The sequence below is a fragment of the Anolis carolinensis genome, chromosome 1 (genome assembly GCF_035594765.1).
Source record: "Anolis carolinensis isolate JA03-04 chromosome 1, rAnoCar3.1.pri, whole genome shotgun sequence".
Lineage (NCBI taxonomy): Eukaryota > Metazoa > Chordata > Lepidosauria > Squamata > Dactyloidae > Anolis > Anolis carolinensis.
Genome location: NC_085841.1, coordinates 248,943,600 through 248,970,909, shown reverse-complemented (window position 1 = coordinate 248,970,909; position 27,310 = coordinate 248,943,600). Strand labels below are relative to the sequence as shown.

Below are 27,310 nucleotides of genomic sequence, written 5' to 3'. Positions count from 1 at the left end.
CTCCATGCAGTCATGCTGGCCACATGACCTAGGAGGTGTCTACGGACAACGCCGGCACTTCATCTTAGAAATGGAGATGAGCACCACACCCCCTAGAGTCAGACACGACTAGACTTAATGTCAAGGGGAAACCTTTACCATTACTATAGTTCTCAGTCTCCTTAGCCCAGTGGTTCCTATTAGGATTTCTGGGAGTTGAAGGCCAAAACATCTGGGGACACACAGGTTGAGAACCACTGCCTTAGACATTACTGTGCAAAATAGTAATACTTCATGACTTCTTTGTATCTAGGAAATAAATATTTTGTGCCCTGCCTGATTCTAAAAAAATCAACATATTGAACTGAAAAAAAAAACCCAAAGATATCAATGAAGTGATAAATATTTTATTATTTCTTGAACTCTATCAAAAGACATAAACTGATATCAACAGAATTTTAAAAGATATGTTTATCAAAAATTATTATAGAGGCAAAATACTAGTAAGACTTGAGACACTGAAGATTAGTTAGGACATGAAATTCGGAAAGTGTGTACTCTCAGAAATAAGACACAATTAGATCATGTTATATTGTTGTTTGGCAACTACTTTCACATAGACACAAGGAACAAAACTAATAGATTTCAGCTATTTGCCCTCTCCTACTTACACAAACACACATATCAAGTTCTCAAATAAAACTTTGATCCAAAATGTGTTTATAGACAAATATTTCTTCCATATCTAATTTACAAAGAAAAATAAATCAGCTATCTGAAATTTTAAGTAAAAAGAGGTAGTAGAAAATACTCTGGACCCACCTAAAAATAATGAATACCAGAATCCTGAAATTTGGAAAAAAAAAATTCATAGAAAAGTATTGAAAAAAAGAGGGCTGTTGAACTTGAAGTCAGAAACATTAAGTCAGTTTTATTAAAGCAGGTCACATTCTCTGTCTCAATTTCGTCAAATGTAGTGCAAAACAAACATTTTCTCATCTTCATTAAGGGAAATGATGCATGTTTAGAGCACCAAAATATCCTCAGTCATCGCTGTCACTTCCAGTTTCACTCAATTGAAGATCATTCCCTAAAATTAAACAAGGAATCACATCATTAGTTCAAATATTTTTCTCCACAGAACACTAGTTTTTCTTCACTGTATACATCTATTTATTTCAAGTGTGATCTGCTATTAATTAATTAACTACATTTATATCCTGCCCTTCTCACCCCAAAGGAGACTCAGAGCGGCTTACAAGTTATACATACATACAATATATTATGTTATTAGCATAGCATAATATTAGAATTATATATTACTATATTGTACTATACCACTATGGTGTAATATTATTAGTAATAAACACTAGTCAGCTGTAAATTAAGAGCAAAACATGTGTTTCCCTTGTGTTCCTTAACAGAACAAACAGCTAATGGGAGCAGTTTTCATTGGAAAACTGTACAGGATAAATATTTGTATACAAAATGCTCAAAACCTTGATCTCAGCCCTATTCCAGCAGCTGCTTGTAAAAAAATTAAGAGATGATAGCTCCCACCATGAATCTTCAGCACCACACAATCCTAATTCATTATATTATGGTAATAAATGCCCACTTATACACATGACACACGACAAGACTTAATGTCAGGTGAAAACCTTTACCCTTTTATGGAGGTATGTTTTAATACGTGTATTTTACAGAGTGTTTTAAAATGATCATGTATTGATTTCTGTTTTAGTAATACTGTAACCCGCCGTGAGGAGAGGTGGGCAAGAAATAAATTATTATTATTATTATTTTATTATGACACAGCAAACAAGATAGTTATGCTGGATTTCATATCACAAAATCACAAGTGTGATGTATTTTCGGATGATGCGCGCAGATCCCAGCAGGGTGGCCTTTTGCAGCTGGCAGATCGTAATTTTGTCAATGTCTATTGTTTCCAAATGCCGGCTGAGATCTTTTGGCACGGCACCCAATGTGCCCATCACCACCGGGACCACCTGCACTGGTTTCTGCCAGAGTCTTTGAAGTTCAATCTTGAGGTCCTGATAGCGGCTGAGTTTTTCCTGTTGTTTTTCGTCAATGCGACTGTCACCTGGGATGGCGACATCAATGATCCAAACCTTTTTCTTTTCCACAACTGTGATGTCTGGTGTGTTGTGTTCCAGAACTTTGTCAGTCTGGATTCGGAAGTCCCACAGTATCTTTGCGTGCTCATTTTCCAGTACTTTTGCAGGTTTGTGATCCCACCAGTTCTTTGCTGCTGGGAGGTGGTACTTGAGGCATAAGTTCCAATGAATCATTTGGGCCACATAGCTGTGCCTCTGTTTGTAGTCTGTCTGTGCAATTATTATTATTATTATTATTATTATTATTATTATTATTATTATTATTATTAGAAACACAACAAGATGAGTCCACAGCAGACACTCTGCTGGCTGTTGTATTGGATCACACGTCGGACACTTCCCAAGTGTCTAGGACTGTGTGATGTATCGGCGAATAATGCGTGCAGATCCCAGCAAGATGGCAGCTGGCAGGTGGTAATTTTGTCAGCGCCGATTGTGTTTAAGTGCAGGCCAAGGTCTTTAGGCACTGCACCCAGTGTGCCCAACACTACTGGGACCACCTTGACTGGCTTGTGCCAGAGTCTTTGCCCAGATATTTATAGGCTTCAGGCTCATTGCATTTTATGGTTTGTCCATTTGGCATCTCTATGCCCTTGCTGCGAGTAATTTTTCCTTTCTTTAATGCCACTGTGGCACATTTGTCTAGGCCAAACTCCATGCTGATGTCAGTGCTTATTATTATTATTATTATTATTATTATTATTATTATTATTATTATTATTCAGTCTATAAGGTATCATGAAAATCTTTGCTATTTATTTTAAAATGGATGCTACCTACATATAGTAACACTAACCGCCAGTGAAATGACACAAAGGTACATAAGCCATCCTCTTTGGATGGTTTAGGATGCTAGGTGTGGTTGGTTAACTGCGTAATGCATCCACCTCTAACCTGCCATCATGTCTTCAAAATAGTCAGGACACATCCCTGCTCCTCTATTTTTCACTCATGGAGCTAAGAGTCACCACAAAACTGCAGGCACAATTTTTCTACACCTTTAAAAATGCAAGGAAGACTAGGATTCATTCCACTTAACAAATAGCAGTGACAGACTTATGGCAAGCCAAAATATGAAATCCAGTCTGTCTTCCCAGTCTGGGCCCTTCCAAGTATTTTAGGGCCTTCCATTTCCCAGCAGTCCAAGCCAACATGGCCAATGGTCAGGAATTCAAGTGCTACAGTCTAGACTATTTAGAGGGCATGAAGTTGAGGAAAGGTTGCTGTACATAATCCAGTTCTATTCCTGAAGGTAAGCAGTTTTTTCTCCACAAATAGATCAAGCATTTTACTGAACGCTACACTATGTTGTACAGAAAGGAGTTGTTTTTGAGAAGTCGGAATCCTTCCAGAACAAATTACTGATTTTAATCTTAGCGTATACAATTCAGAGGCTGCCAGTCCCGTCTATGACATACTGTAAATGATATAAGCTACAATTTAGCATCGTCAGTGGTTAAAGTACCTTTTATCTTAGCTTCTAATCCCAACCTCTGGAGGACCAGCCTTTTCCATGCAGACATGGTTTAAGTTACATGGGAAAAGTTATAAACGCATGTGGTTTTCTTTTACATTCCTTACAGCTGGCTCTAACATGCCGCTCTGCTTCATCTACTTACGCAGGGTGTTCATCAAGTGGCCACTGCCCTCTTGGCTCCTGTGATATCCAGCATCAATATCTGGGAAGACCTGTTGTGATACCATCGTCGTGGGAGGCTGTGAGTGACGGTGTGACATTGACAAGGGAAAGGACGGCTTTGCTCCTTCATCTTCTGAATCACTGGAACTATTATCACTGTTTGATGAAGAGGACGAACTTTTTGATTCAGAAGAACTGCCAGAGCTACTCATTTCCTCTATAATTTTAGCTTCTGCCTTTAGCTCTGAAAGTAAGAAGGATGTGAGATTGAGACACGATTCACCATCTTAATTCCTTTACATTCACAGTATTCATTTTTCAGAACCTAAGTATAGGAGAGTGAACAGTATGTCAAGACATGTTTTGTACATCAATGTAGTTAGACTCACAGATGTGGAATGGACAACCCTAGTTCAAATAAATTTTAATTAACAAAAACCAAAGAACCACAAAAATGTCCAGGTGCACAAGAAAGAGATCAATACTGATCTTGAATTGATCTCTACCCCCTAAACTTTGGGGACTATATAACACACACAATCCTCCTCGGTCACTTCACTCACCAAGAGATGGACCAACAGCAAATACTTGCCACCACATGCACCAGCTGTGGCATGTTCTGCTTTTTCACACAAAAACTAGTCAACTACATCTGCTCCAAATGCAAACAGATGACTCTGATGGAGCAGAGGATCCAACAGCTCGAGCACCGTATTAAGACCCTTAAGGACATTCAGGCGCTCGAGCTCTTCTTGGACACTGCACAACACGCTGCTGTAGATCTGCAGCCTGCATCACACCAACACCACCATGATCAGGAACCTTATGGGGAGATCAACTCAAAGGTAGACAACTCTCAGGCTTGGAAGGAGGTCACCCATAGAAGGAGACACAGGACCAGGCAGCCTCCGCAGAACTCCTCTGCTCAGCTGCATTTACACAACAGGTTTGAAATTCTAACACCATTAACATACAATCAGGAAACACATCTTGTGGAGGACCACAGTTTCTTAGATACCACTCAGTGGGCCACCCTTGATCAATGCGCAGGGGATAGCCCTGACGGGGACAGTGCATCACCACATTCACACTTATGTAATCATGCAAATGCTCCATCCCCAATCGTACACCAGGAGCAACAGGAACATCCTTGGGAGAGTAATGGGCTCCCGGATGTATCTCAATGGATTGTCATTGATGAATGCACTGGGGATGTTGTGGAGGAGGACAACACTTTACACCTGCATGATTCACTTCAACAGGAACACTCTTCAGGGGACACACACACTGTCTTGCACAAAAGGGACCCTGTCAATCCTCAAAGGAAACAGGTCTTGGTAGTAGGTGACTCCCTCCTTAGAGGAACGGAAGCCATCATTTCCAGACCGGATGGGATGGCTCGAGAAACATGCTGCCTCCTGGGGGCAAAAATACACCATATCACTCAGAGGCTCAGCAGGCTCCTAAAGCCCCATCACCCTCCCCACCTTATGTTGATTCATGTAGGTACCAATGACACCACTAGGCATACTTTTCAAAAGATCACAAATGATTTTCGAGCTCTGGGAACAAAGCTAAAACTGTATAATGTACATGTGATCTTTTCATCCCTCCTCCCCGTTGTAGGACACGGCTCTACAAGGGCCGGAAAAATAGTACAGGTCAATAACTGGCTCAGAAAATGGTGCCAAGAGGAGCATTTTGGCTTCCTTGACCATGGTCTACTCTTCCAGGAGGATGGCCTATTGGCAAGTGATGGGGTGCATCTCACACAAGCAGGAAAACATCTTTTTGCACACAGACTCACAAACCTCATCAGGCGCACTTTAAACTAGATCCACTGGGGGAGGGGAACAACAGCCTGGCGAACACTATATTACCCACGACCATAGGGAACCGCCAAAAGGCTAAACGGAGGGCTGCACAAACACAGCAAGGACCAAGCACGGAGAGCACAATAATCCCAAATAAACAGCTCAAGGGGAGGTCACAGGGGCTTACATGTCTTTACACCAACGCTCAGAGCATGGGAAATAAGCAAGACGAACTCCAACTCTTAGCACAGCACCATACATATGTCATAGGCATCACTGAAACCTGGTGGGATGACTCCCATCACTGGAATGTAGCCATTGAGGGCTATAACCTCTTTCACAGAAATAGAACAAAAGGGAGAGGAGGGGGAGTAGCTTTATATGTCAAAAACAGTCACGTTGCAGAAGAAATGCAAGACTGTAATCCGGGAAACCAGCTCGAAAGCATCTGGATAAGAATCAAGGGAACCGGGACTCAAAAAGATCTTGTCGTGGGTGTCTACTACAGACCTCCGAGTCAGGATGAAGGACTTGATGAAGCCTTCTGTCAACAGCTGACCAAACAGGCACAAAGAAGAGATATAGTAGTCATGGGCGATTTCAATTATTCCGATATCTGCTGGAAAACAAACTCAGCCAAGAGTACAAAGTCCAACAAATTCCTCACTATTCTGCCTTGGTCAGACCACACCTGGAATACTGCGTCCAATTCTGGGCACCACAGTTGAAGGGAGATGTTGACAAGCTGGAAAGCGTCCAGAGGAGGGCGACTAAAATGATTAAGGGTCTGGAGAACAAGCCCTATGAGGAGCGGCTTAAAGAGCTTGGCATGTTTAGCCTGCAGAAGAGAAGGCTGAGAGGAGACATGATAGCCATGTACAAATACGTGAAGGGAAGTCATAGGGAGGAGGGAGCAAGCTTGTTTTCTGCTGCCCTGCAGACTAGGACACGGAACAATGGCTTCAAACTACAGGAAAGGAGATTCCACCTGAACATCAGGAAGAACTACCTCACTGTGAGAGCTGTTCGACAGTGGAACTCTCTCCCCGGGCTGTGGTGGAGGCTCCTTCCTTGGAGGCTTTTAAGCAGAGGCTGGATGGCCATCTGTCGGGGGTGCTTTGAATGTGTCACGACCCAGGCTGCGGAGCACCAATAACCATACACCGAGGCCAGATTCTATCTAATATCTTTATTGAAGGAATATATAAAGTTAATAAAAGCAAGTGTATGAAATAGTCCAGAAATAGACCTTTCAGGAAAGGTCAAAATTAGTCCAAAGAAACAATGTCCAATATGAAATATTAAGGTCCAAAGTTGTAATCCAATAACCGAAACACTCACTTTGCCAAGCAAAGTGAGGGGAGATGACAAGGTCCTTTAGTCCATGAAACTAGAGCGAGGCTAGGAAGCAACTTGGTTCTTGGAAAAAACAAGGCTTGGTTCAAGGCAACAAGAAAATGAGGAACAAGAACAAGATCCGTGGTAATTACTTGGCAAGGTCCGGGAAACAAGGCAAGGCTGAGACCTGGAAAGCAAGGCAGGATCCGTGGGGCAAACAAGGCTGAAAACGAAGGCTTGGAATCAGGAACAAGGCTTGGAAGCGGGAGTAGCTGTCCACACACGCTACTCCGGTAGCTGACGAATTGACTCCGCAAGATCCCTTTGTGGGTAAAACACCTAAATAGGGTCCCGTTTTCCCGCCAAAGAGCAGTTCTCTGGAGAACCAGAAACGAAAGCTATTCTCTGAGTCCAGATGCATGACTCCTTAAAGTTTCCCATGGGAAGCAGGCTTAATCAGCTGAATGCTTAGCAGCTATCCTAGCACTCCTGCGGGACGCCTGTTGAACTCCCCTCTGTTGTTTACAAAAAGCATGGCGAGAAAACGTAGGAGATTGTGGCTCGGGGCTTGTTTGACAGACTTCTGGAAGACAAATCTCTTGCAGGTGCAAGGTTTCCAAATCTGGCTGGGAAAGTTCCAATTCTGGCTGGAACGGTGAAAAACCCAAGTTTTCCTCTTCATCTGGCACCACAGTGCCAGGAATGGGACTACATTGCCCATGGGTCATCACACTATCCCCCCCCTCAAGCCCCCTCTCAAAAATGAGCTCTCTCCCCGAAGTGCGGGACCGCGGCTTAGCAGGGTAGTTCTGATGGAAGCGGCGGGCTAAATCGGGGGCATGGACTGCGGAAGCGTCTACCCAAGAGCGTTCTTCGGGGCCAAAACCCGCCCAGTCAATGAGATATTGCAGGCGGCGGCGGTGAAAGCGAGAATCCAAAATGTCCTGAACCTCGAATTTTTCCTCCCCATCCACTAAAACAGGAGTGGGGGGCGGCCGGTCTGCATCAGGGCGCACACCATCCGCCGGAAGGAGCAGGGAGCGATGAAACACTGGATGAATGCGCATAGAGCTGGAGTTTGAAAGTCACGGGGTTAAGTTGCGCCACCACTGGATAGGGGCCAATGAAACGGGCATCTAACTTCCGGCAAGGGCGGTGGGAGGGCAAAAAGCGAGTGGACAGAAGAACCCGATCTCCTACCTTGATTTCGGGGCCCGACTGGCGATGTTTGTCCGCGTGGCGTTTATAGTCCTCCTTGGCTTGGTCTAATTGCTGGAGCAAAAGTTGTTGCACCGCTGTGAGTTCTTGCAGCCAGTCCTCTGCTGCGGGAACCTCTGAGGTTTCAATAACAGGAGGGAAGAAACGTGGATGGTAGCCGTAGTTTGCAAAGAACGGGGTTTCTTTAGTAGAAGCCTGGACACCATTGTTATAGGCAAACTCTGACAGCGGTAACAGGGAAGCCCAATTGTCCTGTTGATAGTTTACATAGCAGCGAAGATATTGTTCCAGAGTGGCATTGGTGCGCTCTGTCTGCCCATCCGTTTGTGGATGGTGAGCCGAAGATAAACGAGAGTCTATGCCCAATAGTTTTTGTAGTGCTCTCCAGAAACGAGAGGTGAATTGGGACCCACGGTCTGTGACCAAACTCTTGGGCAACCCATGCAATCTGAAAACGTGCTGAAGGAATAAATCTGCAGTCTCTTTGGCCGTGGGAAGGCCATCGCAGGGAATGAAATGGGCTAACTTGGTAAAAAGGTCCACCACCACTAGGATCGTGGTGAATCTGCAGGAAGGTGGTAGATCAGTGATAAAATCCGCAGAGATTATTTCCCATGGGCGAGATGGAGTAGGAAGGGGATGCAGAAGCCCCGAGGGCTTCTCCCGTCTTGTCTTGGAGCGCTGACATATTGGGCAGGTATTGACATATTTTTCCACATCCCTGCGGATCTTAGGCCACCAGAAATCTCTTAGGATCAAATGCATGGTTTTAAATAGTCCGAAATGCCCTGCTGGCTTGCAGTCATGACACAGACGAAGTGCCTTTTCTCTGCCCGGTCCTGGGGGAATGTAGACATGATTTCTATAGCAAAGTAACCCATCCTTAAGCGAGAAGGGAAAATGTAGTCCTTGGCGAAGTTGATCCTGAGCCCAGGCATCTGTTTGTTGACTGGCCCTGATTTCCTGAGCACAAAGGGGCCCTGGAGTTGAGGGAGTAGATTCAATTGGGGTGGATTTAGTGTTTCCCACTGTGAGCGTGGCAAAGTTCTCGGGCTGCAGCAATTGGGACTCAAAGGTCTCCTTGCGCCCTGCAGCATATTCCGGTTTTCGTGACAAAGCATCTGCCTGTTTGGTCTGGGCTGGGGTTACATAATGGATTTGGAAGTCAAAACGCTCAAAGAATAAAGCCCAGCGTTGTTGTCTCTGATTTAGTTTGCGAGCAGTTCTTAGATGTTCTAGATTCCGATGATCAGTGTGGACCTCAATGGGAAATTTGGCCCCTTCTAACCAATGTCTCCAAGTTTCAAAGGCTGCCTTTATGGCCAAAAGTTCCTTTTCCCAAATAGTGTAGTTTCTCTCTTGGGCAGTCAGTTGACGAGAGTAAAAGGCACAAGGGTGAAGATGTTCTCCCACTGGTTGCAAGAGTACCGCTCCAATTGCCACATCGGAGGCGTCCGCCTGTACGACAAAAGGGGTTTCAGGATCTGGGTGCTGAAGGATTGGCTGTGACGTGAATAATTTCTTTAGTTGTTGGAATCCTTTCTCAGCTTGCTCTGTCCAGCGGAAAGGCTGTTTCCCTCGGATGCAGCTGGTGATAGGATCAGACCAGCGAGCAAAGTCTGGAATGAACTTGCGGTAGTAGTTCGCGAACCCCAAGAAGCGTTGCACCTCTTTCTTGTTGGTTGGCGCCCGCCATTCCAATACTGCTGTTACCTTGGCCGGGTCCATGGTGAGCCCTAGTGGCGAGACACGATAACCCAGGAAATCTACCTCTTGTAGATCAAAAGCGCATTTTTCCAGCTTGGCATAAAGTCCATGATCCCGCAATCGTCGTAACACCATTCTGACGTGGTTCTCATGCTCTGATTGCGATCTAGAAAACACCAAAAAATCGTCCAGGTAGATGATCAAGAACCGGTCTAGATAATCCTGAAAGATATCGTTGACAAAATGTTGAAACGTTGCGGGAGCTCCACATAAACCGAAATTCATGACCAGGGTTTCGAATAAACCGAATTTAGTCTGGAAGGCAGTCTTCCACTCGTCCCCTTCCCTGATGCGAACTAGATTATAAGCTCCTCGAAGATCCAGCTTGGTGTAAACCTTAGCCCCTCGTAGCCGGTCTAAGAGGTCCGAGATCAAAGGCAGGGGATACCGGTTTCGCTTAGTGATATTGTTCAATGCTCTATAGTCCACCACCAAGCGTAGGTCCCCTGACTTCTTTTTCACGAACATCACTGGGGAAGCGGCTGGGGATTGAGAGGGTCTAATAAACCCCTTGCGGAGGTTTGTCTCTAAGAACTCCCTGAGAGCTTCTTGCTCTGGTTCAGTCAGGGAGTAGAGGTGTCCTCGCGGGATCGGGGGCCCCTCCACCAAGTCAATGGCACAGTCATAAGGTCTATGTGGGGGTAGTCTCTCGGCTTCTTTTTCATTGAATACATCCCAATATTCTGAGTACTTCTTGGGCAAGGTGATAATGGGTTCAGCGTCTGTGGCATGGCAGACCTTGGCTACTAGGCAATGGTTTTGGCAATATTTTGAAGCAAACTGCAGTTCTCTGTTGGACCAGGAGATGCTTGGGTCGTGGAGTGTCAGCCATGGAATTCCCAAAATCACAGGGAAATGGGGAACCTCGGTAACAAAGAAGGAAATCTCTTCCATGTGTTCCCTTATCCACATTCTGGTGGGTTCCGACCACTGGCTTACTGGACCTGTCTTGAGGGGGCGGCCGTCGATGGCTTGCACCACCCGGGCGTTCTTGAAGTCATGATATTGTAATCCCAGAGAGTCGGCATACTCTCTATCAATGAAATTGTTTGTGGCTCCTGAGTCTATCATGGCATGGACCATGACGGGTCCTTTTTTCACTGACCACAAGGTGACCACTAGGAGAAATAGGACCCCGGTTGGCGGCTCTTGAGTGGGGTTTTTGACCGGGCTGGCGAGCCTCTCTACGCCCGGTCGCCGGCTTCCCCCGCCGGCTGCGCGCCAGCCGCCTCAGATGTCTTCGTCTCCGTGGAGGAGGACGCCGTCGCCAGACGAGCGGCGGGCTTCCCTTTGGCTGGACACTCTCTGGCAAAGTGGCCCCCGTTTCCGCAGTACCAACAGAGATTTAGGCGTTGGCGGCGGGCCTTCTCAGCGGCATCTAGTCTGGGTCGCACGTTGCCCAACTGCATTGGCACCTCCTCGCTTCCTCGGGGGTATGGGGCTGGTGGCGGGGGCCTCCACACAGGATGCGGCTGGACGCCGGTGGGAACGGGGGGTTTCGCTCCAGCCCTACCGCTCTGGCCTCGAATCCATTGCTTTCTGTTGGCAAGCATGACTTCAGCTCGTAAACATTGATCAATGAGTGCTTCAAGAGAGTGTGGAGGATCCACCTTGGAGATTTCCTCCAGCATCTCGATGTTGAGACCCTCCCGAAATTGTCCTCTGAGGGCTACATCGTTCCAGCCAGTGTTATGGGCCAGCACTCGGAACTCGGCTATGTACTGGGACAAGGGTCTGTCTCCTTGGGAGAGGCGCCGGAGTTTGTGGCCGGCTGCCTCCAAATTATCCTCGATCCCCCAAGTCGCCTTAAGGTGGTCCAAGAAGTGTTGCGCTGATCTTAGATGTGGGGAGACTTGGTCGAACAGTGCCGTCGCCCAGTTGGCCGCTGGCCCGTCTAGGAGACTGTAAATCCACGCCACCTTGATGTCTTCTTGGGGAAACTCGGCAGCACGGGCCTCTAGATAAGCCTGGCATTGGCGACGGAAAACATGAACCTTAGAAGCTTCTCCGGAGAACTTGGTTGGCAACGCCATGGCCGGGAGACGGATTCCGCGCTCCTTCAAACCCCTAATTTCCCCATCCTGCGCATTGAGCTTGTCACGGATGCGGTCCACTTCGTCCTTGTCGATGGTGTAGCTGAGTGGCTGGCCACCCGGCACGGTTCCGGTAGACATTCTGGCCTAGGTTAATTGGTGCTTAGGGTGGCGGAGTCAAACTGTCACGACCCAGGCTGCGGAGCACCAATAACCATACACCGAGGCCAGATTCTATCTAATATCTTTATTGAAGGAATATATAAAGTTAATAAAAGCAAGTGTATGAAATAGTCCAGAAATAGACCTTTCAGGAAAGGTCAAAATTAGTCCAAAGAAACAATGTCCAATATGAAATATTAAGGTCCAAAGTTGTAATCCAATAACCGAAACACTCACTTTGCCAAGCAAAGTGAGGGGAGATGACAAGGTCCTTTAGTCCATGAAACTAGAGCGAGGCTAGGAAGCAACTTGGTTCTTGGAAAAAACAAGGCTTGGTTCAAGGCAACAAGAAAACGAGGAACAAGAACAAGATCCGTGGTAATTACTTGGCAAGGTCCGGGAAACAAGGCAAGGCTGAGACCTGGAAAGCAAGGCAGGATCCGTGGGGCAAACAAGGCTGAAAACGAAGGCTTGGAATCAGGAACAAGGCTTGGAAGCGGGAGTAGCTGTCCACACACGCTACTCCGGTAGCTGACGAATTGACTCCGCAAGATCCCTTTGTGGGTAAAACACCTAAATAGGGTCCCGTTTTCCCGCCAAAGAGCAGTTCTCTGGAGAACCAGAAACGAAAGCTATTCTCTGAGTCCAGATGCATGACTCCTTAAAGTTTCCCATGGGAAGCAGGCTTAATCAGCTGAATGCTTAGCAGCTATCCTAGCACTCCTGCGGGACGCCTGTTGAACTCCCCTCTGTTGTTTACAAAAAGCATGGCGAGAAAACGTAGGAGATTGTGGCTCGGGGCTTGTTTGACAGACTTCTGGAAGACAAATCTCTTGCAGGTGCAAGGTTTCCAAATCTGGCTGGGAAAGTTCCAATTCTGGCTGGAACGGTGAAAAACCCAAGTTTTCCTCTTCATCTGGCACCACAGTGCCAGGAATGGGACTACATTGCCCATGGGTCATCACAGAATGCGATTTCCTGCTTCTTGGCAGGGGGTTGGACTGGATGGCCCATAAGGTCTCTTCCAACTCTATTATTCTATGATTCTATGATTCTATATAATAGTAGTCTTTCTATGATAGTGACAGTGCTAAAAGAAGAAAAAAGCTGCCAGGCCTCCCAAACTCCTATGTCAGAATGTCCTTCAGCCAACAAGCATTGTTCCAGCACTAAATCCAGTGACTGAGGTCACTGCAGCCACTGTTCTAGTTCACTAGTTATCTGCATGGGCAAGGGCTGACCTGGTCACATGGTAGCTGGAACATTGAACCTGAATCAGTTTTGCACACATTGTCATAACCAAGTTTTCAAGCTATTGCCGTGGCCAGCAAACAACCATAGGAGGATTGGCAAGGGAAGGGCACCTTTCATATACAGCTCATTCTGTGACATCAAGCGAGAAAACTAGCTTAGCCTGACTAAAAAGACTGGTTGCCACAAGTTGAAACACGGGTGCATTCGTAAGATTATTAATACTTAACATCTCTCAAGACTGGTTTTGTAGATCTCTTACATCCTCCATGGAAAAAAAATCTTAATTAGATGTAATCACGAGTCATCAAAAGAAGAATAACAGAATTAGATTGTAATTACTGCTTTGAAGAAATGTTGTTAGCTTCATTTCCGAGAATACTGCTGGTATAATGATTCTCATTTTAGAATGTGAGCAAGTGGAGACTTGGGACAAAGAGCTCCTATGGATCCCTAGTCCAGATGGAAGCACTACAATTCACTGTTTAGGGAGTTTATGTCGTAAGGTACAGGTTTTCCCCTGACTTTAAGTCTAGTTGTGTCAGACTCTGGGGGTTGGTGCTCATCTCCATTTCTAAGGCGAAGAGCCGGCATTGTCCATAGACGCCTTCAAGGTCATGTGGCCGGCATGACTGCATGGAGCGCCTTTACCTTCCGGCCAAAGCGGGTACCTATTGATCTACTCACATTGGCATGTTTTTGAACTGCTAAGTTGGCAGAAGCTGGGGCTAACAGTGGGAGTTCACCCCACTCCCCGGATTTGAACCGCCAACCTTTCAGTCAGCAAGTTCAGCAGCTCAGTGGTTTAACCTGCTGCGCCCTTATAAACCCTAAGAGGAAACACATTTTCATGTTATAAGGAAGTACTGAATAACGAATTCTGAACTATAAAATGTTCCAAAACATGAGGTATTGTCCTGACTACTTCTCAACACCGTCATGATGGGGTTGTTATATGGCCCATCCCAACCTACACTGCTATCCAGTCCTTATACAGCAAAGCATCAACAAAAACAAAAAACATTGTCCTTTTTGCTAAAACCTGCTCATGCTTTACAGGGCAATGTCACTGAAACCATGTCTAGGGCTGGCTTTGTGTCTTTAATACAAGTGGGACAGTACTAGAGACACAGCATCGGGAGCAAAACACAGAACAACATTCACCTTATTTGAAAGGATCTTTCCCAGCATGAAATTATCAGATAGCACAAGGCATCCTGTATAATGATGCTGACAGAATGTGTGAAAGTTGCTTTGAAATTGTGTGACTCACCCAATTTTAAACCAAACCAGCCATGCTTTAGAAAGAAGCATACTTAATTTTAATATTTCCTTCAACATCCTCCACAGCATCACCAGGTGTTTGCAGGGATCTTTTCCAATCAGAGTTTAGTTACAAAGAAACACCTGCACAAGACATTTTCTTCGGCACTGTGTGTTCAAGGACTCTGCCTTAAAAGGGATATCCTACCTAGCAATAAATCAAGTGGCCACCTGCCAGTGTTAATTCATTCCCTGCTGGCTGCCCTGGCTTTCAACAAGAAGCTTATTATGTCTGAATTAACACAATAAGACATTCCTACCATTATTAAAATCTAAGAGGGGGATATATGGCGTTTCAAGCCATCAATTTTTTTATTCTGCATCCATTTATTAAGCAGTCATTGTAGCACAGATTGTGTGTAAAATGGAGTATTATCCCAAAGGTTTTCTTTATTCAACATACTTAATTCTAAAAAAAAGACTATACATAGCAAGACATCTGTCAGATAAAAGGAACAAGGAGCATTCTTAAATAGTATAGGTTTATGGCCCAACAAAACCTTGCTGCAGTTTTCACTGCAGAGGAAATTTATACACATGGCTAAGGTCTGATTTAAATACCATTCTGCAGAGATATGGAGTCTCCATGCAAAATCTTCACTTTTATGATAGGACAATGAGATCATTAGCCAAGTGAGAAAATCTCTGGTCGCTACAGGGGTCCCACTTGTACCACAATGTCCACAGTGCAGGGGAGGGGGAAAGAAACAACAGCCCCAGAAGCCTTCAGGTTGCAAAATTGGCAGTTTCAATGCTAAGATTTTGGTCCCAGTTCTGACCTGGTTTAAATCCAAAAGTTGCCAGTCTATGAAAAAAGGGCAAGTACAGCCGATTGAGGTCTGGATGTGCATACAGATAGGCAGGTGTAGGCTTCAGATCTTCATCTGCTGCTCACTATTAGGGTATTTTAATATTATCCTTCACAATCTTAATATTGTGTGTAATGCAAATGTTACTATGGTTCATTGTAAAATATAATTTTATAATGTCAAACTCCAAGGTGCCTTATTGACAACAACCATGTTGTGGGACAAAGATAGAAAGATAGATAGATGGCAAATTTGTCACTGCATCTGTCTGTTTCTTGTTTGCTTAAAGAAAGTAGATTTTCAGGGGGCACGGAGTAATTTTTTGTTGTTGAAAAGGAGGGGGTAGGCCAAATAAGTTTGGGAACTTCTGTTCTAGAGCACTGCTTCTTAAACTGTGGCTCCTGATCCCAAATGGAGCCCCCTTAGCTCAGTATTGGGGTCATAAAAAATTGGCAACAGAAAATCTGTTAACATGCAGTGCTCACAGTGGACTCTGCAAAAAATGCTTCATATAAACTTCATAAAAAGGGGAAATCAACCAGTTTTGCAAGCCTTGTCGAAGCTTATTTATAATCAGTAAATGTTTGATTTTATACCTATTTGTTTCCCTATATATACAGGGATATGTAACAATTACTTAGGCAGAAAGGGGCATGAGTGGGAAACGTTTAAGAAGCCCAACTCTAGAGGATCTATAGAATTTGGCAAAATGTTGGTAGTGGCAGTGTCTGGTTCATACTTGTGCGTGACAGAGGCCCCTTCCACAGTGCTATATAATCCAGGTTTCAAGTCAATAATTCAGATTATCTGCTTTAAACTGGATATGAGTTTAATCCAGTTCAAAGCAGATAATCTGGATTTTGTATGGCAGTGTAGCAGGGGCCATAGAGTCTGGATAAAATGAAGGATCAATTGTCAAGGAGAATTTATCCTTTTCAAATCTGCACATTAGGGTTTACTAATGCATATGTGATTTCCAATGCCCTTCAAGAAACGACATTTCCAAAGTCATTAACTTCAAAGATGATTCATAAAGTGGCTCAAAAGAAGCAATAGTCAAACTGAAATTTCACATAGAGAATCTACAAACAGCTGATTGAGCTTATAAAATTGCTCCTTTCAAAGGTTTCTTGACATAAGGATGGGTCTATAAAGGCTACCCATTTGCTACCAGCACAGACAACAGATCAACTGCCTGCTTTTTAAAATTAAGTTTTAGACCTTTGCCTATTCCACTGCAAAGAAAAGACAAGACATCACCTTTCTAAAATTCACCATTAACAGCTCTTCAAGTGGTTTCATATATCCTCTGCACTGACTGCTATCTAGACACCAAAAGTGATGTTCATTACTGGTTCAACATATACCAGTTGCCTTGTAGTTTCCCTCTCTACCTCTACACTGCTACTTCTCCACTGTGGATTGGGGTGATAAACTAGACCCCGAGTTAGTAGATATCGTCTCTGGGGTATCTGATAAGGATTTGTTGCTGGCAGACATTACCAAGGTCTGTGTTGCCAGTGTGGAAAAATTAAGATCATTTCTGCTTTCTTCATTATGATTTTCCTGAGAACTTTTCGTCATATTGGAAGTGGAGGAAATGTACAAAGTAGGCCCTTCGGCTATTCCATTGCTGGATGCACACTTCAGTATTTGTGCTTCCATTGATTAAAAAACAAAAGCAACTTTTTACATTGAAATTCTGGCCAGATATGAAAAGGTTCACCATAAATTTTCCATAGTTTAATTTTATTCCTGCTTAAGAAGTCCACTGTCAAATTCAAAGTTCCCTTGAAATATACTGCATCGGAGAATGCAGCCATTTATTGGTCCAAGCCTCTTTACACTGATTAATAGAATTTAAAGCATGCAGAAGAGATACCATTCATTGCAACCTCACATTTAATTGTCTATTGGTCAATGTAATGACTAAATGTTCCTCACGGATAAGTACAAGGAATTCCATCCAGATGATTTAGTAGAAGCAGCCCTGTCAAAGAAAGCTATCCTTCCTCCAGCAGGATGCTATTTGTCTTGAGCTATATTTATTGTGAAGGATTCAGGAACTAGTCAGTTGGAGATTAATTTCCATTACTCACCGAGGTCAAGGAAGGTTTCAAAGGAAGTTGCAACAGAAGCCTAGTTCCAAAAAGTAGTTGGAGCACCATCCTGGTTCCCAGAAAGGTGGTGAGCCAGGTAACAATCACATTGCTCTCCAGATGTTGTCAGACTGAAATTCCCAGCATTTTTCACCAGAGGCTATGTTGAAAAAGGCTGCTAGTACTTGCAATCCAAGAAATTCCCACCCCAATGGTAAACCTATATCCGAGCTCTGTAATTTTATTCTACAAGTGAAAAACTGATATAATTAACTGATAAAAAAAACAATTCATCCGAACAGAAATCTAGTATGTAAAGGAGAAGGATATAAAATACTACCCTCACTTAGGTCTATTTTTTTTTACATACAGGGCATGTGTAATGCAAAGGCTTTCTAGAGCAATGAAAATTAGACCACAGATGATTATCTCAAAAACCTCAAATTATAGAATAAACTTTAAAAGTTCTTCAGAACCCCTTAAACATCAGCCAGAGTTATAATTTACCTCTTTCAATGTCATCCATGAGAGAAGGTGGAGACATCTTCTCTTTTTGTGGAGAAAATTTAACATTATTTGGAATCCTATTTGCATTTCTCATTAGTTGTTGTTGCTGCTCAATACGAGACTGGACCTTGCTACTTCCTTCACCTCTGCAAGAAAGTATTGTTTATAAGTTTTACATCAGAGTGTTGTAGTGGTGGATGTTCTTTTCTTTGTTTCCAAACAATTTTGGCACATCAACAAACAGCAATACAGATAAATTAGAAAACTCGTATGCAGAAGACCTAACAAATGTCATCTTGAGAGTGGTTTTTCTTTAAATAACCCAAATGACAGTTATAAATACTGTAGTATTTCTCACTCCTCAATTTTGGATTTTGCCTCCCTAGGAAAGTTCACTTAGATCAATGGTTCTCAACCTGGAGTCCTCAGATGTTTTTTGGCCTACAACTCCCAGAAATCTGAGCCAGTTTACCAGCTGTTAGGATTTCTGGGAGTTGAAGGCCAAAAACATCTGGGGACCCCAGGTTGGGAACCACTGACTTAGATAGTTAGCTGTTTACTTTCAACTTGCTTTTTGAACTCAAAATGCTCTTAATATATAGTTACACTAGGCAACAGTATTTGGTATTATCAATAAAACTACCATATTATTTCTATTGTAAGATGCACTCCCCCCATATACATATCTCTAAAAATGGGAAAGAGGAGGCTTAGAATCATAAATGTTTATGTATCTGTTTGGTGGTACTGAAATTAGTGTGCATCTTACCATCAATGGCATCTTAGAATCAAAGAAATACGGTAAATTTATTTTTCACTAATAGTAAGGGGAAGAAAAAGTAGAATCTTCTAACATGGAGTATCCAGGTTCAGCTACAAGGTCTCAGTTGTTTCACAAAATATATATGAAGTCTTAGCCTACTTCTGGGTTTCTTAATGCATAGAAATATAGGTTGAGTATCCCTAATTCTAAACTTTTTGCTGCCAGCTGCCTGCTTCTGCCTTTGAGGCAGCAGTTGAAGTGCTCCTGCTTGTTCATTTGCAAGGAAGAAGTGAGCAGCTGGCAGGCTCTCCAGGCATCTCCTGTGCAGTACTGTATTTTTTCCAAATATTGGGTCCCTCATATCTCTACTGTATAGCAGGCATGGGCAAACTTCAGCCCTCCAAGTGTTTTGAACTTCAGCTCCCACAATTCCTAACAGCCTGTAGACTGTTAGGAATTATGGGAGTTGAAGTCCAAAACACCTGGAAGGCTGAAGTTTGCTCATGCCTGCTCTAAAGCCTCATATGACACTGGAGAAAGATATGGGTATCTGTGAAATAGCAAGAGGAACAAAAAACCTGAAAAAAAATCCAACATCAGAAACATTTCTGGTCCTGAGTATTTTGTATAAAGGATACTCTCAACTTGTATAGCTATATCTATGTGAAATGGAGGACTTCAAGGAACCCTAGCTTGTCTTCGGAAGTGCTTTAGAGAAAGTGCTTGAAAGCTGTCCTTAGAGAGTAAGCGGATTTGGAAGGGACCGAGAAAGGTTTTCATCTTGGGCCCCATCCACACAGCTGAATAAAATCCCACATTATCTGCTTTGAACTGAGATATATGGCAGTGTGGACTCAGATAACGCAGTTCAAAGCAGCTAATGTGAGATTTTCTGACTTGATATTCTGGATTATATGGCTGTGTGGAAGGGCCCTAAGTCTTTTGCGCTACTTTTCTTCCAGCAGCAAATCTGTGATGGAGATTTGAGCCTTTTGTTTCCAATTCCAACTAAACGTGGTGTGGCATTGGTCGCTCCCTACATGGCAATAGAGGAGAGGCACATGGGAGAAGCCACAAGATCAAGTTTTGTTTAGGGAGCTACCCATGAAGACTGAAAAGTCAAAATGTAGCCCTTATTTTAGTCTTATTGCTAAAAAATGTGGTACTCCGCCTTTTGGTTTTTGAACAGAGATACTCATATACTTTACTCATTGTGAAAATGTTAAAACAGTTGTCAACCTACCTGGTTTTCTTCACAGTGATATTGCTACTAAGCTTTTCTAATCTACATTCTCCAGTATTATGGTTGATTATCAAGATGCATTCCTTTTGATATGGCTTCTTGGAACCCTTAAAAACGGTTACAGGTGGAGTAGAACCCTATTTTAAAATCAGAAGAAAATTACTTCTGCTGTTTCAAAAAAGAAATTCAAGAAAATTAATATGTCACGGATAAGATTACGGTACATTTCATAATGCATTGTTCCATGAGCTCCCCACCCCCGCCCTTCACTATTATGAAAGGAATCTCAGGTTACAAAAATGCAGTCTTCATATCCAAATGGATTGACTTGTCATAACAAAACCAATGCTTAAAAAATCTTTCAAGGTTGTTTGTAAGATCTTGAAGTCAACCCAGGGGAGGGTTGATTCATTCTCCTAGCTTGTTATTAGTAGAGACTTTCAGCCCAGCTGCTAATTAACATGCTTCCTCAATTAGGGAACAGTCAGAAAGCGAGTCCTTGTTGGTATCAGCAATCACAAACAACTATGAGCACACACTGAACTATCACCTTCTAATTTGGAGTTTTTACCAATATGACAAAGCAGCAGGAAACTTTCCAGCAGGGGACTCGAAATGGTCATGCAAGCACACTTTTTTTTCAGTTGCATTTTTGATTAAATGTTAACACAACTATTTTCTGTTCCTACCTCACTGATTATTTCATGAGAATATTTCGGCCTCTTTCAACATTGCAAATGTTTCAACAAATAAAATCACATCATGGGAACACACTTCAATTCGGAAAGAAATGTGAACATACTCTACAAGAACACAATTCTATCAAAAAACTAGAATAAGAGAAAGGATGCATTGGAAAATAGGGGGCAAGTCAAACAAACCATGACGGAAAATGCTATCCCAAGGCAACTGCTTGAGTTTCTCAGAAAAACTTATATTAATACAGTGTTCCCTCACTATTTTGCCGTTCGCTTTTCGCAGATTCGCTGTTTTTTTAATAAACACTAAAATAATAGTATAAATCATAAAATAATATTATAAATTCCCCTTTTTACATCCTTCCTAAGGAGAAGCCTAAGAGAGAGAAAAGGAGGATGAAGCAGCTTTGTTTTAGCCTCACAAGGTGGCAGGAGCTCGCATGTGCGTGCTTGAGAGGCAAGGAGGGGACAGAGACCTTACTTGCAAACAACACAAATATAGTGTCCCTACTTTGCGGATTTTGCGAGTGGTCCTGGAATGTAACCCCCGTGATAAGTGAGGGAACACTGTATATTAATTTTTCTGTGCAAACATAAGTCAAAAGTCACAAATGTGACTTTTTTAAATAACTTTTTGAAAATATTTTACATGTAATTCTCTAAAAATACTGTATACCATATATACTTGAGTATAAGCCAAGTGTTTCAGACCATTTTAGGACTGAAAAAGCTCCCTTCAGCTTACTAAATGAGGTCCTGGCCGGCTTATATTCGGATCTGCTTATACTCGAGTATATACAGTACATTTATTATTTTTCTCTATTACTATTGTTATTATAACATTTATTAATTTACTCTGTTATTATTACAGTTATTATTTTATTCTATTATGATTACTTATTATTTTACTCTATTATTATTATTATTTTACTCTATTTAATATTATTGAAAGGATAGCTAAGCACATTTAAATTGAAGAAGGTTGGAATTATGATTTAATCAGAGTTGAACTGTCTTATCTTAAATTAGTTTTATTTAAATATTCAAAAACATTTAACCTACTGATGCCTCTATTAATGTAATTTTACTGGTATCTATATTTATTTTTATTTTTGAAATTTACCAGTAGCTACTGAATTTCCCACCCTCAGCTTATACCCAGTTTTTGTGATAAAATTTTCCCAGTTTTCCCAGTTTTTGTGATAAAATTAGGTGCCTCGGCTTATATTTAGATCAGCTTACACTCGAGTATATACTGCATGATGCTATGGTACTGCAAATTAAAAACAAAAAATAAAGGAGTTATTGAATATTACAGCCCTTTTGAGACTTTTGGCCCACCTTGTACAAACACTAAGTTTTTAAATAAACCAGATTCTTTGTTCTAAAGGCAATTTTGTACAATTAAAATGAAGCTATTTATTAGAAACTAAACTATAAACACAGCACAAATTATTCAATTTCCATAGTTTAATTCATCCGAAGCACTGTTATTGGGATCTATCATTTAATAATTGTCTCTCGGATTCTTCAGCTCTCCTTTAAACAAGAAGTTCACAATGGTTTCACAAAGGCTGCCATCCTAAGTACAGTACTCTCACTTATCCAAGGTAAACGGGCCAGCAGAACCCTGGATAAGCGAATATCTTGGATAATAAGGAGGAATTAAGGAAAAGCCTATTAAACATCAAATTAGGTTATGATTTTACAAATTAAGCACGAAAACATCATGTTCTACAACAAATTTGACAGAAAAAGTAGTTCAATATGCAGTAATGTTATGTTGTAATTACTGTATTTACAAATTTAGCACCAAAATATCACGATATATTGAAAACATTGACTACAAAAATGGCTTGGATAATCCAGAAGCTTGGATAAGCGAAGCTTGGATAAGTGAGACTCTACTGTAGTCTAGCATGGAAACAATAGTCTACTTTATTTCATACTTCAAGTATTAAAAGTAATTATGGTTTAAGACATAAACTACTCCTCTCCTCCCTAGGTATGAAGAAAACGTACCTCAATATTTGGTAAAGTTATTGTCACCTGTTCACCTTTACCAACTTCAAGGTCTCCTTCAGAAGATGTATCAATGGATGCAGGCTTGAAGTCATCTAGGAAAAAAGAGGTAAACAGACAATGGCAATATTTTTCAGGACTTCAACACTGATCACATCACAAGAGGGAGGGAAATGCGGGGTTTTTCAGCTGGTGTATTTTCCACTGCTGGCTGATCTACCATGTTGAGCCAAAGATGTCGAACTTGTGGCCATCCAGATGTTTGTTTCCAACTCCTAGAAGCCCTAGCCAACTTGTCCAATGGCCAGGAATTCTGGGAGATGAACACCTGGAGGGTCACAAGTTTGAAACCTCTGAGCTAGACTCATCCCTAACAATATGCAGATGTTTCACAGCCCAGAGGTTTCTCCATTACCCATGATTTCTGAACTGAAGTTTCACCCAATTATGGCATGTAATTATATATGGAGTTCAGCCCAATTATCAGGTTCAGAAAAGAATGACACAGAATCAACATTCAGGAAAGAAAAAGACTTGCCACAAAACCTAGAATAAATAAATCCCTAAAACATTTACATGTATGATTTGAATTTAATTCTTTTCAAAGGATTCCAAACAAAGCTTGTATACTACTGGGGCAATCTTGCATGCTTTGGGCAACAGCTGGTTTGCTGCTGGTTGGGTTAAACTGAACCTGTTAATTATTGACACTGTTCAGATTATTTTAACACTTTTCTTTAAAAAGCCGATAGGAAGGAAGGAAGTCAGCTCATTTGAAATGTGGTGCTGAAAAAGAGATCTGCAGATACTGTGTGTACTAAAAGAACAGGACAAAAGGTCTTAGTGCAAGTCAAACCTGAACTCGTCCTGTGATGACTATACTGAGAATGTCAAGCTTTGGAAATATCATGAGAAGACACGACTCGCCAGAAAAGACAATTATGCTTGGTCAGATCGAAGACGGTATTCCGGGTGGATAGACTCAATCAACGAAGCCACATTTTGGACGGATAGACTCAAGGAAGCCATGCTCCTGAATCTGAAAGATCCCAGCAAGGCAGCTGATGACAGCGTGACTAAAGAGATGTGTCATTAATGGAATTGCTCTAAGTCGAAATAACTTCCAACATTATATACCTGAGAAGCAAACTAGCTTCAACCCAAGATGAACAGTTCTCTTCTAAAACAAATAAAAACCGTTGCTATATAAACCTAAACATATTCATTAAGGAGTAAGCTTCAGTAAAAACCATGGGACTTATTTTCAATAAACTTACGTAGATTTATGAAACAAATAGTATGTGTCAAATGAGCGTAAATTTAGATATGTTAATGTCTATTCTTACTAAATCATGATTTGACAAGCATAGCATGAATTAGGAGCTCCTGCTGGGACAGCAGGTTAAACCGCTGAGCTGCTGAACTTGCTGACTGAAAGCTTGGCGGTTCGAATTCAGGGAGCGGGGTGAGCTCCCGCTATTAACCATAGCTTCTGCTAACCTAGCAGTTGGAAAACATGCAAATGTGAGTAGATCAATAGGTACCGCTCCAGCTGGAAGGTGGAGCTGCGCTCCATGCAGTCATGCCGGCCACATGACCTTTGAGTTGTCTAAGGACAACACTGGCTCTTTGGCCTAGAAACAGAGATGAGCACCACTCACCAGAGTTGGACACAACTAGACTTATTAGCCTGAATTAATCTGCTAAAAATAGAAGAAACGACAAAACTAAAGAGCATGATAGAGAACTACACAATCTACAAACACACACAGAGTGGGTTTTTTTTTAAAAAAAAATCTAGCCCTCAAAAGCTGTACTATTATAACTCGTGCCACAGTTAGCTATTGTTAGAGTGCCTTTTTAGGTTCATGTGGCACAACCTGTTGTTGGTTATCATCCAGCAATTTCCTGGCATCCTAATGTCCCTTTCCCCAAACCACAAATTACGATAGGTTTTACACCTCGCTACTGATCATTTCCCATTTAAGTTTGCCAAGTTCTCTTTTTTTCGTGTTCGATTCTTAGAAGCACTGTAGATTATTGGAAATAACGGAAGCCACTGAATGAAAGTGATATTCTGAATGAGTTTAACAGCAACACAGGAGCTAGTTCCTCTATACTTACCTTATGAATATGCGAGTTTTTCAAAAATCAATTTACTCTTTCCTCATTCTCTCACTGCTTTTGCAAAAAAAGAGCCATTCTTGCTCATTCAAATAAATTAATGAAACACACATAGTGTCCTATAGCTCCCCTCGAACCCAAAATATCTAATTTAAGGACAAATTGTCAATGTTCTTCACTTTTCAAGACCAGCATCAGATGGTTCCATGAACAAATATCGGTGAGAAAATTACAAATCTCAAAGAAACTTTCAACAGACCACTAATTGTTTTTTACTTTTACTTATTTAGCAGGAGTAGGAACAAAATGACTACTCTAACAGGGTCATAAATGGCACCCTTGAAATGAAGAAAGCTCGAGGCAGGCAAGATGTTTTAATAGGGAACAAGTATCAGCTGGGTTGAAGTTCTGTGTCTTTTGCACCAGACTCTCTTGAACGGTCTCAGGATTCCAGTAATATGCAAAGTAGGTCCTAACTCAAACATCTGTTGCTCTAGAGCAGGCATGGGCACACTTCAGCCCTCCAGGTGTTTTGGACTTCAACTCCAGAATTCCTAACAGCCGGTAGGCTGTTAGGAATTGTGGGAGTTCAAGTCCAAAACACCTGGAAGGCCGAAGTGTGCCCATGCCTGCTCTGGACCCAAACATAAGTACAACAGTATCCCCTTAATGAATATGAATTTGGTTAATACTGATGAAAGTGCCATCAATTATGATGATAATGACTATTTTATATATATATATATATATATATATATATATATATATACTGCTTTTTCTCTTTTGTTTATTATTTATATATCCCTTTTCTTATAGAGTTGGAAAAGACTCCATGCGCCATCCAATTCAACCTCATTCTGAACACACAATCAAAACACCCCTGACAGATGGCCCTCCAACCTCGGCTTAAAAACCTCCAAAGGAGACTCCACTTCCCTGTTTTACAAAGAGACCAATGCATAGTTGGGAGCCGCACCCGGATCGAGTCATAAGTCTCGTCCTTGATTTTTGACACCAGTGTCCCCAGCTAGCATCTCCAAACAATGGCTGTTGTAAAAACTGAACTTGTCACTTCATCACGATGCCGCAAGTTTTGCATTTCTATGGCTTGCCACACAGTCTGTTCATAAAGGTCACTCTACTCCATGCAACAGAAGACTACAAAGGTTGATGCTACCAATTTCTTTCTCTCAGTCAGTCTCAAAGGTGCCACAAGATCCCTTTGCATACTGAGTATGTTAAATAGCACCACATTCCTCCTCTTCCAAACTGGGGAATTCCAGGCATGAATCAATCAGGACCAGCTAACACCTCCCAACAAAGGATTCCCCCAGGCAGTAAGCAGCCAAGCTTTGAAGCTGTAAGGCCATTCAATGCTAATCAAGGTGACCAACTGAAACATTCATACTTGCTTCCAAGAGACAAAAATTCTTTCTCCCAACCTGGACCTTCCACAGATATATAAACCCCACTTAACTAGTTTCTAACATACCTCATAACCTCTGAGGATGCCTGCCACAGATGCAAGTGAAACATCAGGAAAGAATGCTTCTGGAACATGGCCACACAGCCCTGAAAGCAACCCACTCTTCTGAACTCTCCTCTCCATTGAAATCCGAAGATCCAGCGCTTTGCCCTACAGCCCACCCTTTTATCTTCTGCTTCTCACTCTCACTCAACTCTGGGTGCATCCACACTGCAGAATTATAGCAGTTTAATACCACTTCGACGGCCAAGGAACCCTGGCATTTGGAGTATGGTGACGTCCAAGGGCAATCTACGCATTTTCCCTAACTCTGGACACTCAGGCGCTTTGGACTTCAGCTCCCAGAATCCCTCCTCATTGGCCAAGGCAGCCGAGGCTTCTGGGAGTTGAAGTCCGAAACACTTGGAAGCCTAGCATCACTGTGATCAAAGGATTCTGAACACTCCAGCTCTTCTGGACTTCAGGTCCCAGAATTCCTGGCCGTCGGCCAACCTGGCAAAGGCTTCTGGGAAATGAAGTCCCAGACCCTGATTCTCGCCCTCCTGGCATTTCCAGCCTCACTCACAGCGGACGGTGTGGAAGGCACAGCGCGGCTGCCTCTCGAAGCTGTGGCCCAGCCGCAGGACGCGCTCTTTGCAGTCGAAGAGCGGCGGGGCCGCCCCGTTCATCCCCCCGCCCGAAGCAGTCCGGCGCTCTGGTCACTACTACACTGATGCGCTCCCTAACGCCGCCAAATCACAACTGCCTGCCCTGCCTCAAGCCAGGCCACACAGCTCACAAAGGCCACGCCCCTTCTCCTCCTGCCTTCCTTTCATTGGCCGACTGCGACGACGCCACGCCTACTTCGACACGCCCCCCCCCCGCCCCGTTTTGGGGACAAGCGTGACGCAAGAG

At 42.8% G+C, this 27,310-nt stretch overlaps 1 protein-coding gene across 1 annotated transcript; it reads right to left on the bottom strand.

Annotated features, from left to right (window-relative positions):
* Positions 1 to 370: 370 nt before the first annotated feature.
* eaf2 (ELL associated factor 2) lies at positions 371 to 27,191 on the bottom strand. The gene is made up of 6 exons (XM_003214905.4): positions 26,982 to 27,191; positions 22,807 to 22,901; positions 20,087 to 20,223; positions 18,081 to 18,226; positions 3,740 to 4,003; positions 371 to 1,069 (listed from the first exon to the last, which is right to left on the bottom strand). Exons 1-6 carry the CDS (start codon positions 27,082 to 27,084, stop codon positions 1,023 to 1,025), a joined length of 792 nt encoding a protein of 263 aa, XP_003214953.1. The 5' UTR covers positions 27,085 to 27,191; the 3' UTR covers positions 371 to 1,022.
* Between the last annotated feature and the right edge of the window lie 119 nt (positions 27,192 to 27,310).